The sequence below is a fragment of the Melopsittacus undulatus genome, chromosome 3 (genome assembly GCF_012275295.1).
Source record: "Melopsittacus undulatus isolate bMelUnd1 chromosome 3, bMelUnd1.mat.Z, whole genome shotgun sequence".
NCBI classification, from domain to species: domain Eukaryota; kingdom Metazoa; phylum Chordata; class Aves; order Psittaciformes; family Psittaculidae; genus Melopsittacus; species Melopsittacus undulatus.
This window is the reverse complement of record NC_047529.1, coordinates 65,594,485-65,610,475: the sequence shown is the minus strand read 5'-3', so window position 1 is coordinate 65,610,475 and position 15,991 is coordinate 65,594,485. Positions and strand designations below refer to the sequence as shown.

The 15,991-nt window shown below is 36.4% G+C and overlaps 1 protein-coding gene across 1 annotated transcript in view; it reads left to right on the top strand.

Moving 5' to 3' along the window:
* The window catches only part of TBC1D32 (TBC1 domain family member 32), an 86,976-nt gene that overhangs the window by 54,747 nt on the left and 16,238 nt on the right, over positions 1–15,991 (top strand). The window contains exons 27-28 of the mRNA XM_031054064.2: positions 4,688–4,813; positions 11,192–11,275. Coding sequence (XP_030909924.2) covers positions 4,688–4,813; positions 11,192–11,275 — 210 coding nt within the window. The remainder of the gene's footprint in view (positions 1–4,687; positions 4,814–11,191; positions 11,276–15,991) is intronic.

Sequence of the window (15,991 nt, the reverse complement as noted above, 5' to 3'; positions counted from 1 at the left end):
GTTAAACTTTAATTCCGTTTCAGTGCAAGGAGATGGACGGGATTCACAGAGAATTTTTCTGAATGGCAAGAATTCTGTAGTCATGCAAACACTTGTACATTGTATGGCTGGGAATGCATGACTGCTTTGTTACATCTGTCACCAAGAACTGAAGGCTAGCACAGTGTTTCTGCAATTCCCTGAAGCTGTCTGTGTTCAGATTTCATGCTGCAGTGTTTCATTATGTAACCTGTGTGGTATTATTCCTGTCCTCTTCTTGGGGTGTTTCTATTACTTGGGTTATTAAGACTACTAGATCCTTAGTACAGGCTGAAAAGGCTGTAATTGTAGGTTTTATTCTGTCTGCTCTGCTTTCTTAGTTACCCCCTCTCCTACTGCCTAGGTGACACTGACACCTGAAGAGAAGCTTATCTTCTCTTTCTCCTTTGAAAATTGGTCCTGTGTCCATCACGTAATTTTTTTCTGTTTTGTTTTGGTTGGTTGGTTTTCAGTTTTGGTGGGTTTTTTTTTCTGTTTTTTTGTTTTGTTTTGTTTTTAATCAGATCTCTTTTCAGCCATGGGTTTGGGGTTTTTTTTCTGTTTGTTTTTGGTTTTCTTTTTTTCTCTTTTTATATCTGCCTGAAACTAGCTATCAGTTTATTTTTTTTTAACTTTCTCTGTAAAAGAACCAGCTATATTGGCTTTCCTATTATCTCTTAGAATTTCACTTAAATGGCTTCATCATCTGCATTTATTTGACTTGACCTCTTTTTTATATTTGTCTCTGTATTCATGTATGAGCCTGTTGTCCTTCACTTTTTAATAAATCTTGGTGAGAAGTAAGTGGACAGGTCCATCAGAAATGTACCTGAGCTTTCTAAAATACATATCCTTATATGAATTTGCTTTCATGTAATAGTCAAGTATAATATAATTATGTTATTCATTATCTCAAGTTTAGGTTCTGAATAAGATACGCATGGATTTGCAGGTCTTCGTATCTTAGTCACAGAAAAACATTTTTATCACGACATCCAATCAGATGAGAAAGGGCTTGGGGCATTTCTGACATTTATGAAAACAGCTATGAAGACATGGTATGAAACAGGCTAAGTTGGAGCTGTTCAGCCTGGAGAAGAGAAGGCTGTGTGGAGACCTCAGAGCCTTCCAGTATCTGAAGGGTGTCTCCAAGGATGCAGGAGAGGGACTTTTCATCAGGAACTGCAGCAATAGGACAAGGGGTAGTGAGTTCAGACTTAAACAGGGGAAGTTCAGGTTAGATATAAGGAAGAAGTTTTTTACTGTGAAGGTGGTGAAGCACTGGAACTGGCTGCCCAAATAAGTGGTAAATACTCCATCCCTGGCAGTGTTCAAGACTGGGTTGGACAGAGCCTTGGGCAACACGGTCTAGTGTGAGGCATTCCTGTCCATGGCAGGGGGGTTGGAACTAGGTGATCTTAAGGTCCTTTCCAACACTGACCATGCTGTGATTCTATGGATTTTCCTAAGTCTTACCCGCTTTAGATACAAAAGTTCAGTGAAGAATTATTTGAAGGCTTGTAAAGCAGGATCTTTTAAGGAATGAGATCAGTCTAAACCTGCAGAAAGTTATGGTGTGGTGGTTAAGATTTCATATATGCATGTAATTCTAGGTTATTTGTAGAGCAGTTCCATAGCTTCATAAACTAGTAAATGTAGTTATTTGTGACAAGGCTACACAGAGCAACCAGTACTAGCACAAAGGAAGGGGTGGGATGGTAAAATATGACCACATATAAGAAAGAAAGCAGGACTGTAGCAGCTTAATTAATTAAATTGACAATAAACTTCTCTTCAGTCACACTCTTAGGGTTGAGCATATTTAAAAGAAAACTATCATCAGAAAAGGAAGGACTGACTTATTTCCTTCCTTGCTGTTTTGTTTTTTAATCTCTCCTCCCACCCATTCTCTCTCCTTCTGTCCTTCACCTTCCTCTGCAGTCATGGTGTTTCTTCTAGAAAAAGTAAATAAATTCAAGTAATTAGTGTGGCATAACTAGTAAACCCATTTAGTGATGTATGTGAAAAGAGAAGAAAGAACAGCAGGACTTTTCACTTTTGGCATTGGCATGTGTTTAGAACACCTCCCATTCAGTAACCAGCAATATGCATAACCCAGGACTGTATGGTAGTTGGTGTCCCAACTGCATGGTAATACTGTTGGTCAAGTTATAGGTGCCTGGTAACTTGTGAAAGTGAGTTAACATTTATTTGATATTATGAGGGTTTTCTGAACTTATTTTCATTAAAAAAAAAAACAAACTGATATTTTCTTTCTTTTGTACTGTGATGACCTATTGGTGGAAGTGATAGTCTGTGCTGAATGACAGGCTGTTAAGAAAAGCAAGTGGTTTAGCTGGATGAAATAAGGTGCTGTAAGTTGCCACTATATGATACCAGTTACAGTATGTAATGGATGTATTAAATGATCCCACAGCAAAGAGATTGTGCATAGCTGGAGTGAGGGTATGTTCATTTCCCTTGTTACAGATGCCACCTTTATTTTTCCCATCAAGTTGATCAGAAAATATTTCATAGTAGCATCAAGTAGTCCGGGAATGGAGCTGCGTAAGGCAAGGCAGCTTAACTGATTGTTTCCATTTTGTAGGAGTCAGTATTTTCTGTTAGAAATCTTGAGTTTGATCAGTTTTATTTCATGTAAAATTACTTTATGAACGGACTTGTCATTTGAACTTGAAATTTGTTTTGCCTTCGGAGAAAAGGAATTTGAATGGTCAGCCCTTCCCGATATATTTGCATTTTTAAACATATGTTGTATATGGGAAAAAATTATTTCCTCTTTGATTTTCCAAAGCCTATGTATGCATTATTTTAGTCACTACTTTGCATTTATTATTCAGTGTCCTGTGTTATCAGGTATCATGATAGCTTGCTAATATTCGTTGTTCACTGTGAATTCCAAGATACACAGAATCACAGAATCCCAAGGGTTGGAAGGGACCTCGAAAGATCATCTAGTCCAACCCCCCTGCAAGAGCAGGGTAACCTAGAGTACATCACACAGGAACTTGTCCAGGCGGGCCTTGAATATCTCCAACATAGGAGACTCCACATTTTGGTTGCAGAAGATATTTCATTTAAAGAAAACAGTTCTCAATGCTTTAAGTAGTTGAAAGCGAACTTAACGTTTTCATGTATGATTACACATGCTGGTTTTACATTTGTTGGTATGGTTCTTCTGTTTTCAAATGTCTTTAGGACTCAGCCAGTTGTGAAATTTACTGCCTCAGCCTCTGTTATATTACTATAGGAAATTGGTTAAGTATATGCAATTTCCTCTAACATAGTGGAAAATAGAGAGGAGGCCAGGGGAAGGGAAACACTTTTAGCCAGAAAAGAAGAGAACATACTTACTAGCCTTTTTTCATTGCATCAATGGCAGTTTTCATTTTGAAGACATATCCCTATTGTAAGCAAGAATGTATCTTTAATAACAAGGTAAGAGTAACAGTAAGGAGCAATCTCTGAAATTCTTTCTTTGCATTTAAAAGGAGTTTTTCATAAAGATCTTTTTGTAAACTTTTCTGCAAAATTGTTTTATAAGCAAGCTGAGCATATAATAAAAATGTTACAATTGCACCAAAAGACTGTGTTTTAATAGTGCTCAAGTAAAAAGTCAAGCATTCGGAAATTAGAAAGTGCCTGAATTATATTGCTGCAGGCTCTGACAGCACCAACAATGAGCCTGAGGCCCAGGGCCAAATCATGCTGGGTGCACCTAAGTTTTTCAGAATTTGAAATTCTAATTTTCTCTAAATATTAATGCAAAACATGCAAGGTAACATCTCAATGACAGCAGAAGTATATTTTAATGTAACGTTTTGTCACAATTTTAAGTCCTTTTGCTAAGGTTGGGAAACACTGGAGATTACTAGCAAAGCTTTTAAAAGCATCCCATTGTATTTTGCAGAATTTACTCAGTAGGTATACCTAGGAACCTGAAGACATACACATATGTGCCTGTGTTTCTGTCCAGAATAGAAGCCTGTGAGGGGAACCTGCTTACAAAAAGAAGCAGAAATTTTCTGTTAAACACTGTTATGTAACTGTCTTATGTTTCATTTCATGTCCTACAAAATAGTACTGCAGCCTCTCTATTTTATTATTAAACCAGTGTTATTTGGTAGAGGATCTTTGCCTCTCTTCTACTTTTGATCTTCAGAGTAGTGAAATTACATGGAAATACCAAACTACTTTCTTTAAAATGTCTTTCCAATTCTTATAATTTGAAGACAGAAGAGTAACAACTTTAGAGGAGTTACAAAATGTGCCTCAGTAATGTCTTAAATGTTTTAAACCCATCACAGAGTAGAATGAATATTTCTGTTTTTTTTTTATAAAGCAGAATTTAGTCAGGTTTAGGACTGCTTCTCGAGTTTAATTGTCAGATAAGAGATATTTATTTAGTCTCTTCTTCCTAAGGTATGAGGTCTGCCAAAAATACCAGGCAGTGACAGTGCTCTAAGGTACATCTGACTTTCCTGTTCTTTGTTAAAATGTTTTCTAGTTGCTGAAAGCAGCTACTAATTTCTGTGGTACTCTGTACCTATTAGCTTCTTACTGCTTATATAGTAAGTTTAAAAGAAACAGAAAGAAAAAAAAAAAGCTTTGATTATCATTACAGAATAACACTTTTTTTTTCATCCAGATAAAGATCTTGACAAGCTCTTATCACTCTTAAAAAGTCCAGAGAAACAGAGTGGATGGACAGAAATTTGCAGAAAACAGTTCTACAAAGTCATGAAAGCCAGACCAGATATCATCAGTGGAACAAGTGAGTATGACTTTGTGAGTTTAAGAGAAAGCAAACAGAAGGCCACTACTAAACAACTGTTTTTTAAAAGTTCATTGAAGATTACATTACCTATACAAGTAGTCAATAATTTTGTCTTGATTATGAAAACCATTTCAATGGGATTTTCCTGAGAAAACAAGGTTTATACCTCATGTCCAGTTTTTTCTCTTTATAGCCATCATCCTTTTGTGTTGGCTGGTTTTACTGAAATTTGACACAGAAAGAGGGCGCATTAAGGTGAATGACTTTAAGATGGGTTGGGAAATTATATTAATAGGCAATCCAGTAAAACTTTTCAGAATTAGGCCATACTAAACATCAAAGAACCTACTCATTCAGGTTTTTCTTCATTTTCAGGTGTATTTTCTAGTGAAGAGTACATTCATGCAGGAGAATTGGGATAGATCAGCTAAAACATCATACCAGGCAAAACAAAAACTGTGATCACCCATATAACTTAGATCTTCAGAAAAGAGACTTAATAATTTAATTGCCATGTCATATAAACCTGTCTAGCAGTAAAGAAGCTAGGAGTTTTTCAGACGTTGTACATCAGATGGTACCTCAGAGTGTCTTCCATTTCTGTAAAAATTCTGATTATGGTCAAATGGTCAATACATAGCCTAACTTTGTTTACAGATGCAAAGGCTTCCCTTGAAATTCTTTAGGTAAGCAATTAATACAACTGACAGTGAAGACAGAAGTATCTTCTATATGGGATCAAAGTAGCCTTGCATTTGTGTTTTATATAAGAGACCTGAATTTTATGTAAATTATATAGCAATATAGAAGCTACAGGGTGATTTCAGAAGCCTTAAGGAAGTCATTTATACAGGAACTGATTTAATATTAAAATACTTAATAAGAAGTTTGTGATTTATGTAATATGCTTAAAGGCAATAATTATTGGATGTTTCTAAACTCTTGAGTTCTCTGTTCTTGCTGCTTGTTTGAAACAAGCTCAAGTCTATAGTCTTAAGTGATTGTAAACTGAGCTTTCACCTTTCATTTGGAAGAATGTGTGTTTAGACAGAATACTTACGTATTTGTAAATAATGCATTTATGCACTTTTTTATTGTACACATCCACAAATGCATATATTCAGAGAGCTTTGTGAAAGGTGAACAAATAGAGATTTGTAAATACTAAGAAATACCTAAATGTATTTTATGTGAGCTTCTGTTAGTATAAGAAAAATCAATTGAGGAGTAGCAATTAAGCCTATTTTTTTCTAGCAAAATCATATGTTTACTTTCTTGCATGACTCTGATCTAAAAGTTCAGTGAGGGTTTTTTTGATGTTATATATTGTGAACCATAAATAATTTAGTCCTCGTAAAATCAATTTTATTTGAATGCATATTTTCTAGACTGATCTCTTTTTGGTTTATATGAAATTTTTGTTGAAAATTGTTTGTATGTATTCCTGCATCTAAAAGGAATTATTTGTTGTAAAAACATGTTTTTACAAAAACCAGATGATATGTGGCTTACAAAGAAAAGAAAAGAAAAGAAAAGTCTTTCTTTTATGCAGCTTCAAAACCTCTGTAGGTTTTTTTTTGCAGCTTCATTAGAAATACCAGAAGTTAGAATGTGGAATTAAAGAGAGCCATTAAGATTTGTTAACCCCAAGCAAAAAATTATTCTTTCTTCTGGATAACTGTTTCCAGCTGAGATGGAACTGGGAGTAAAAGGCAGCAAAAAAGTATCCGTGGAATTGTTTTTAAGCCTCACAGAGTCTTCTGCAAGTGCTTTCAAAAAGCACACAAAAAAGTGAAGCAGGAAAATAGAAACAGAATAGCATAATGAAGTGCTAAATAAATAAAAACACCCTACAAAAGGATAATAAAAACTCAGTGTAACTACTGGTAATTTAAAGTGAATATAAAGATACTTCAGATGTAGCAAAATATCTGTGGTTTGAGAAAACATCATGTTCATTGAAACTACTTAATGACAGACAGCTTTCCCAGGCTCTCCCAAATTTCAAAGGACTGAGAGGCTTCAGTCTAGATCTCAAGAAATCTTCCAATCAAAACTTTCTCTTTAGTTACAGATGGCACAGACTCCACAGATTATAGAACAAAGATGCATACTTATGCTTCCTGTACTGGACCCTGTCTAATGGAGACTAGCATTAGCAAGTCATCAGTCTTCATTAGGTCCAGCTATAGAAGATTTGACTGTCTTTAGTCTTGCATTCTAGTCTTCCAAAGACTACTTGCTAAGTATGTGAGAGAGAATTCTCTCTGATTTAGATTTTCATTCTAAATTGATCATCAGAGGAACCTTCTCTGTAAGAACACGTATTCTCAAAGCTCAGTTTGATCTTTTTAAACGTGGATCAAATTTTCTGCCTTAAAGATCATTCAATTAGATCTAGATTCTGTCTGTGTTCTGCTCACATTTTTAATGTGACCAATTTAAAAATACTGCATTGCAAAAGAGGGCTTTAAAATAATAATAATAAAAAAGATATTTGCCTTTTTATGTCCTTACTTGGTTTTTCAAGGAGGCTTGTTTCAGAATTAGAGTGGAATACTAAGTCTTTCACGTTACACAAGAACAATTGCAGATCAAAACTTCTTTCTTCTGTCCCTCAGAACAGTTTGGAGTAGTTTCCAAACTAATACCCTGTAAGCAGTGTAAGTGCATGTGAGTGTGCCTGCATGTCTGTAAAGATTACACCATTTGATTAGGATTTGAAAGGCTGTGTTTACCACTAGTAAAGACAGTACTTGTATATTGGTATAAGATATGGAATCTTCATCGCTCATGGAAGCACCGTAGGAATTTTTTATAAGTTGTTTTCTTGTGTTCAAAGAAAATGCAAATAGTTCCTTTGCTATTTCAATGTACAGTAATTGAAAGTCTCTCCTGTTATTTTAGCAATTAAAAAAAAGTACTCTTGTTGTTGCCATTGAGAATGGAACTGCCAGCTGGGTTTGTCATAGATTTATTAAACTGAATTTGTTGAAGTTGAAAATTGCTGACACTACTCTTATAAATTTTTCAGCTGTCCAAGGATTTTACTCTTGTTATTTTTAACCTCTAAGACAAGTCAAGCAGGGCTACTGTTAAGTCTTAACAAAGTTTTTTTTTCTTCTTTTAAACTCCTCCCAAGCATCTGCGAGTTGCTATAGAATAAGATCCAATCCAGAATATGATCCAGTAACACTAGTTACATTAGAGGATTTAAAAAATCTGTCGCTTTTCAGAATTTTGGAAATTTTGGTATAAACCTTTCAGAGTAGGAATTAGATAACCTCTCATGATTACCTATTAAAAAAAATTTAATCACATAAATTTTTTAATCAGTGTTCTTAAGCAGTTTAGAAGCTATTTTAATTTCCTTCCTTTTGTACATTAGTTCTTCAAGGGGGGAAAAAAAAAGCATCCATCAGGAATTCAAGTATTTTATGATTGCATACTGTAGTTGTTTAGGGAATCTTAAAACTCCTTCATTTATTTTGTATATGATTACACATTTCTAAATTAAAATTCTCTTTATTTTGGATATACGATTAAATTTGCATGAGTTAATTGTCATTCTCTTAATAACTTCAATGTTAATGCAGCCAACCTACCATAATTTAAGACAAACAACATTTTCACTGAATTAGTAGGCCACAGCACTCATCTCTACCTCTAAACATAACATCAGCATAAGAATGCGAGCTTTTATAATACCGACTGTAGTATATACAATGAACTCTCCTAAAAATTTTGTCTGCTTTTTCAGTTAAATGAAAAATTACTAAGCCAGTTTCCACCTTTATAACAGTTATCAGGGAGTGTCCAAATGGCAGATAAATGACAGTATTAAGAGACAAAAATTAAAATGACTACTTGTCATTTCGCATGGATGTTCGAGTGTCCTGTAAAAACCATTTATGTATCAATCATATTTGTTTTGATAAATTCTTGTGTGTTTTCCACTCTCAAATTTGATTAAAATCTTTTCAAAGATCCTGTTAGGCACTTAGATAAACACTGTCAAATGGCAGAAATCAATTTAGTGCTTGAGTTTCAAAAAATTCCTTAGCAGTTGAGCTGTCACTTCTCCCGTTAAGTCAAGCACTGAACTGAAATATTCAGCTGCTAGGTCAAGTGTACGGTTGCCTTCCAGCAGAAGGGAAAAAATGTACAGTATTCTGACTCAGTTTTAAATTTTCTGAATTATGTGATATTTTGGTCTTTTTAACATATTTCCTGTTTGTTGTTGTAGCATGGCATATTTCTGTAATTGCTATGCTAGTAGATATACAGCAATCATCTAGATAGTTACAAATTTCAAATTTAATTTCTGCTTTTTGCTGTCTGCAACTCCAGGTATAGACAACTTTGCTCATTTTACACAAATACTTTTTATGTTATTTGTGGACCAAATTCCACTAAGTATATTGGTGAAGATCAGTGAGATTGTGTATTATGTTCATTTTCACAAAATGAATAAACTATTACTCTTCTATAAAATAAACTGCTTTTTGCTACCCCCATGTTGTTTACTAACTACGATTAAAAATAGCTATTAATTAATTAAGAGTTTCTTCTCACCATAAAAGTGCTTTTAAGAATATAAATTACACATGGGGGATTTTTTGTTTTGATATAGTAGTCCTTTGCAGTACAAAACTAACTTTGTTACTGTTGGCATTGGCTACTCTAACTGTAAATCTGTGTTTAGCTGTTGTAGTGTAAACTCTTTTCCCCTTTGCCCTAACCATCAATCTAGTGTTGCCAAAACTCAGCCTTTTAAAACATTTTTCTGGATTTATTCAGTATCAATGAGCTTTTGTACGTGTTTTAGACAACTAAGCAAAGGAAAAAAAAAGGTCATGATTTAACATCAGTGTGTTGGCTTAAAATGATTGGAAGGAGAGTTAATTGTCTTTATGATATATTAATTATTTTTCTGGTATAACAAGCGTCAGACTCTAGTTGGAGGTTCTGTCTTCTCCTCCTCACACACGAAAGATCTTGCATTGCAGTTTCCTGTTTTAGTTTTCCTGTTCAAGGCTAGTTCAAGAGTTTTCTAGCATTCTCCACTGCCACCTTCACCATAAATCTTTAAGCCTTACTTGTGCTGCTGTTCACACCTATTACAACTATTCGCACCTGTCTGCTAAAATGATGTAGTGGAATTATTCAGTTTAAAACCAGCAAAAGCACCTTTGAGAGTATGGCATTAGTTGCAGGAATGTGGAACCAGGTGCTGAATCTTTGGTGATATTACATTCAGATGCTGCCAGTAAATTGTAACAGGCACTCTTAAAACAGGAAAGCCCATGGGTAGCGGCACTTGTTACTCTCCAAATAAATTTCCTTGCTTTCATCATTGTGAAAAGAGGGTTATACCACTGTGCTTTAAACCCTATTTATCATTACAACACTTTTAGGATAGCAGTTGCTTATAAAAATTGTTCATTGTTGCTATCTTAAATTCTTAATGTGGTTTATCTCATTATGGGCTTCCTCCATAGAGTATGCACATGCAGTATGCATAAAGGCTTCCTTGTTCCTTTGTTTAAACCTGTAAGGTGGCACGTGCTCAGTTGGAGTAGCCTTAAACTTGCAGAACTGAAGAATCAGTTTTTGTTAATGACTTGTTATTTGATTTCTTGCTAACTTCCTGGCTACCATCCTGTTGAGGTGGGAGATACGATTTCCTACATAATACCTAGATGTCAGCATCTGACTTACCTATGAATCATCTGCTGACTCAGAGTTCCGTGGCAAGAACTGAACATATTATGGTCATCATAAAATACAGCACTTCGCAAAGGAAATTCTTAATTTTAAGTGAATAATTTGTATCCTGTGATGGCATGGGTGGATTTATAACCTTTTTTTTTTTTTTTAAACATCCCTAAAGCTTCACTTACTTTGTTAGCATCATTTCAGGGTCATGGAAGTTTTTTGTTCTGTGCAGGTTGTTGGGGTTTTTTAGGGGTTCTGGTTTGGCTTTTTTTGGGGGTTGGTGGTGTTTTTATTTTTCCTGTTTACATGCACAGGCATGTGGTAAGATATTGTAGTTTAATTGTAGTTAATTTTCGTTTCATATTGAAACCATTTAACAAATTCTGAAGTAATCCCTTGAGGATATAAAGATAATTAGTGATTCTCTCTTTATTTACACACAATATCTTTTCAGTTAAGCTATTAAAATTTAAGTTTGGAATACTGTTAGGAATGCAGAAGGGCTATATGTGCTTTGAATTGTTCCACCATAAAGTATAAATAAACATGCGGGCATTCAAATAGCTTTAATTTCTCACATATTGTCACTTGGTAGGTTATGTAGTTCCACATTTTGTTCCCTGCCTCTAATGTTTTAATGGGTTTTACTTTCTGCAGTTTTGGCTGAGTTAATTGAGAAGTTCGTGTCACATCTTTCTGAAAGCCAATTGGATTGTTATTTCAGCACGGGAAATGATAAAGGTCAGTTTCCTAATAATTTATTGCCAGCAGCCTGTTTCTATTTAAATAACTTTCCTCCTTAATGTATCTGTAGCATTTTGGGGGTTGTTTAAAATGTTTTTTTTATCAGCTTAGAAATTGATTTCTTAACGGGTGGGAAATACCTTTGGTGCAAAAGATGATGTGCGTGTGTAAATAGTACAGATAATTATTAATGATAGGCTTTCACATTTCTGAATGTGTAATGGAAAGCTGGAGATATGGAGCAGGTGAGAGTAGGATTATTGGTGGTAGCAGTAGTGATTTATGTTATACCGTAGTTACTGGACTGTTCTTACCTCAACCTGTGGGAGTTACATTCTTTCGATTATACTCCCCATCCCCCCAGGAGTGGGGAGAAGGGAAGAAGGGGGTGGGGGGAGTGAGACTGCATGGCTGACTGAGTTTAAACCACAACATCACCCAAGGCTTTGTCCAACCTGGCCTTGAACACTTCCAGGGATGGAGCATTCACAACTTCCCTGAGCAGCCCACTCCAGTGCCTCACCACCCTCACAGTAAAGAATTTCTTCCTTATATCCAATCTAACCCTCACCTGTTTAAGTTTTAACCCGTTACACCTTGTCCTAATTAAGAGTGCCTCCCCACCATCCCTGTAGGCCCCCTTCAGATACTGGAAGGCTGCTATGAGGTCTCCATGCAGCCTGCTCTTCTCCAGGCTGTACACCCCCAACTTTCTCAGCCTGTCTTCATACAGGAGGTGCTCCAGTCCCCTGATCATCCTCGCGGCCCTCCTCTGGACTTGTTCCAACAGTTCCATGTCCTTTTAATGTTGAGGACACCAGAACTGCACACAATACTCCAAGTGTGGTCTCAGAAGGGCAGAGTAGAGGGGTAGGACCACCTCCTTCAACCAGGATACGGTTGGCTTTCTGGGCTGTAAGCGCACACTTCTGGCTCATGTTCATTTTCTCATCGACCAACACCCCCAAGTCCTTCTCTGCAGGTCTGCTCTGAACCTCTTCTTTGCCCAACCCGTAGCTGTGCCTGGGAATGCACCAACCCAGGTGTAGGACCTTGCGCTTGGCATGGTTAAACTTCATGAGGTTGGCGTCAGCCCACCTCACAAGTGTGTCAAGGTCTCTCAGGATAGCATTCCTTCCCTGCAGCATATGAACTGAACCACACAGCTTGGTGTTATCAGCAAGCTTGCTGAGGGTGCACTCAATCCCACTGTCCATGTCACCAATAAAGAGTTGAACAAGACCGGTCCCAACTCTTATCCCTGAGGGACACCACTCATTACTGGTCTCCATCTGGACATTGAGCCATTGAACACAACTCTTCGCATGCGGCCATCCAGCTAGTTCTTTATGCACTGAGTGGTCCACTTATCAAATTGATGTCTCTCCAGTTTAGAGACAATGGTATCATGTAGGACAGGGCTGAACACTTTGCACAAGTCCAGGTAGATGATGTCAACTGCTCTACCCCTGTCCATCACTTTTGTAGCCCCATCATAGAAGGCCACCAAATTGGTCAGGCAGGATTTTCCCCTAGTTAAGCCATGCTGGCTGTCACCAAGCACCTTATTTTTCATGTGCTCTAGCATGCCTTCCAAGAGAATCTGCTCCCAGATTTTGCCAGGCACAGAGGTGAGACTGACTGGTCTGTAATTCCCCGGGTCATCCATTTTCCCCTTCTTGAAAATGGGGGTTACATTTCTTTTTTTTTCCAGTCATCAGGAACTTCACCTGACTGCCATGATTTTTCAAATATGATGGCCAGTGGCTTTGCAACTTCATTTGTTAGCTCCTTCAGGACCTGCGGATGGATTTCATCAGGTTCCATGGACTTGTGCATGTTCAGGTTTTTAAGATGGTCTTGAACCAGATCCTCTCCTACAGTGGGCCTGGGGTCTTCACTCTCACAGTCCCTGCATCTGCCTTCCAAGACTTGGGTGGTGTGGTCAGAGCATTTGCCAGTGAAGACTTAGGCAAAGAAGTCATTAAGAACCTCAGCTTCCTCCAAATCCATTGTAGCCAGTTCTGATAGCTTCCAGAGAGGGCCCATGTTGTCCCTAGTCTGCCTTTTATTCACAAAATTAAAAAAGAAATTGCAGTAAAGAATATGTATTAAAGAACTGCTATTGTTGGCAGAGTAATCTGAATGGTAGTTTTATACAGATGTCATGCTTGCAGCCAAGAATAAAGGTTGAATGGTAAAGTTAATTTATTCTGAGTGTGAATTAATACTTTTTAATATTTTGAGGCATTTGAAAAATGAGAAGATTTAGAAGCATTGTTAATATCCACCGGAAAATGCACTTTCATTCTTTACTATCTGTCCACGGCTTTTCTCTTAGATTGTAGTTCAGTCACTTAGTGTTCTTATTCTGCCACTAACTCTGCATAACAGCCTGTTTTGAGGAAAGTGTTATTTATACTGATATTTTAATTCTCACATCTGTAGGATGCAAATATGGTGTCCTTGGAGGCTTCAGACTCGTCTTTAAAGTTTCAAAGCACAAAACCCCTTTAGAGGATCTCTTATGTAACGGCCTTTACCTTCTGAAAGCTTGCTAACACAATACCCTTAATTTTGAGAATCTCTCTCCTCTTAATGAAGAGAGTTGCTGAAATAGCACTTCTTTCCATCACTGTTTTACTTTTTCTGAAAAGATGCTTAAAGAGTTTTTTGTTGTCCTTTATTAGTTAGTAATTTACTTTTTAAGTTCTCAGGAGACATAATGAGCAATAAAAGTCTTTTCATGGACTCATCAGACTTGATACTTACGTATTTCTGATACTTTCCAATTCAGATTATGATTTTGATTGTCCTTTGAAAGCCCACATAATATCTTCATTGTGTGAATGATTTACTCAGCAGCTAGACTACCCTTCTTGTTCCTCTCTGTACATCTCTTAGGTCACAGTTTAAAGCATCACACATTCTCCAGTGATATAGAATGCTAGGTGTAGTTTTCTGCACTGGGGAATGTCCATCTTCCGTTTCTTTGGAGAACAGCATAGCCCAGAGATCAAACTTTTCAAGGTTATTTTAGTGTTCCCTTAAAAAAAAAAACATGAAAACCCACTTTGTTTGAATAAGTCAAAAACAAGAGAGGAGGAACAGACATCTAGCTTTGCAACCTCCAGGTTCCCAGGCTGCTGTTTCTTAATCATAACAGCTAAGTGCTTCCATCCAGTATGAAAGAACTCTAATGAAGGAAAGCAGTAGTCCATATTCTGTTCACTTAGATGTCAGATACCTTAGTTTCAGTTTACTCTCCTCAACTCTTTGTTGAAAGCTAGGATTTAAAACATGCTCAGGAAATGTCACCTGGATCTTCTACTTCATTGATTTCCCTATGAACCACTGATTAGGTGGATATAGCAACACTATGTTATTTATCAAAAATTTAATGCTAGCTTTGAAGAAACACTAGGTTGGAAAATCCTGTGACAATTGCATACATTAAATTACCTTTTTAGAATGGAAGATCATAAAGAACAGGTACAGAAACAAAACAATAACAACATAGTAAAAGCCTCAGTTCTTGATTTTCTTGAGCTTGACAGATTTTTTTTCCTTTTTCATGATGAGCAAACGCAATCTGTATGAAATTCCTGTTATGAATATTTTTTTCATTTAGTCTCATAGAGGCACTACTGGGCATGAATTCTGGGTAAGTTTGCCTGTTCAAAAAAGCTCCAAAATTTAAAGGGTCAGCTGATAAACAATTTTCATTCGAAAATGTTTTTGATATTCCATGTGCTTGAATAAAGCCAAGCTTGGAAATCAGGGAGTGAGAAGCCTTCTCAAGGATAATAGTCTGGTAAGCAACTGATGTGAAATGTAGGCAAAGGGTTGGTGTTGTCTTAAAGCTTTCTTTCCCTGTCAGCAAAACCATTATCACATTTTTTTGTTGTGAAGAGTTCTCCTGACCAGAAAAGAGTCCTGTTCAGGGAAACAGCATATGTTTCATCAAGGCTTTCTTGTAACTTTTATAGCATAATAGTTACTAAATTTCATAGCACCTTTTTCAGGCAGCTGTGGCAATGAGTCCAGGGACATTAGTTTAGACCAATAAATTCATGGTAATTAACATGAAAGTGAAACAAAAGTATGGCTCTAAAAGCTGTGATAATACTCCACCCTGGAACAGTAAAAAGGCTTGATTTTAAGAATTAGTTGTATAGATAAATTTCCATTCATTTCACATTTTTTTTTACATCATAAAATATACAGTGTGGAATACTTATGAAAATAGGAATGCACTTTGAGAACCCAAGTTTGTGTTACACTTCCTGTTTGTACAGAAGCAACAAAGAAAACATGCTCAAATCTTTATCAGGCCTTATTTACTTAAAATTAGTTTTCTCACTGATCAGATTGATCAGTCAATCAAACTCACAATTGATCAGATTTCTATACATTTCCCAGGGTTTTCTTCTAATGCGTATGAAGGGTTGGAATTTCTCTAAGGAGAACTATTAATTATTTGAACACTGTGTTATTTCACAGCATCTTTTCTGTATACACATGTGTAGTTCCTATCTAAGCTAAAGCTAATGAGTTGTTAGAAGGTAATCTATATTCCAAACGCGTCTTTCTAGCTGCATATCAAAGTAAGCCAAACATGTGCTTGGCAGCTGTGTACGTCCACCATTGTCTTGAATAAATTTGGGTCTGAGGAACTGAAAAATGCCTTCCAATAGTTGTTTAATTTTTAAT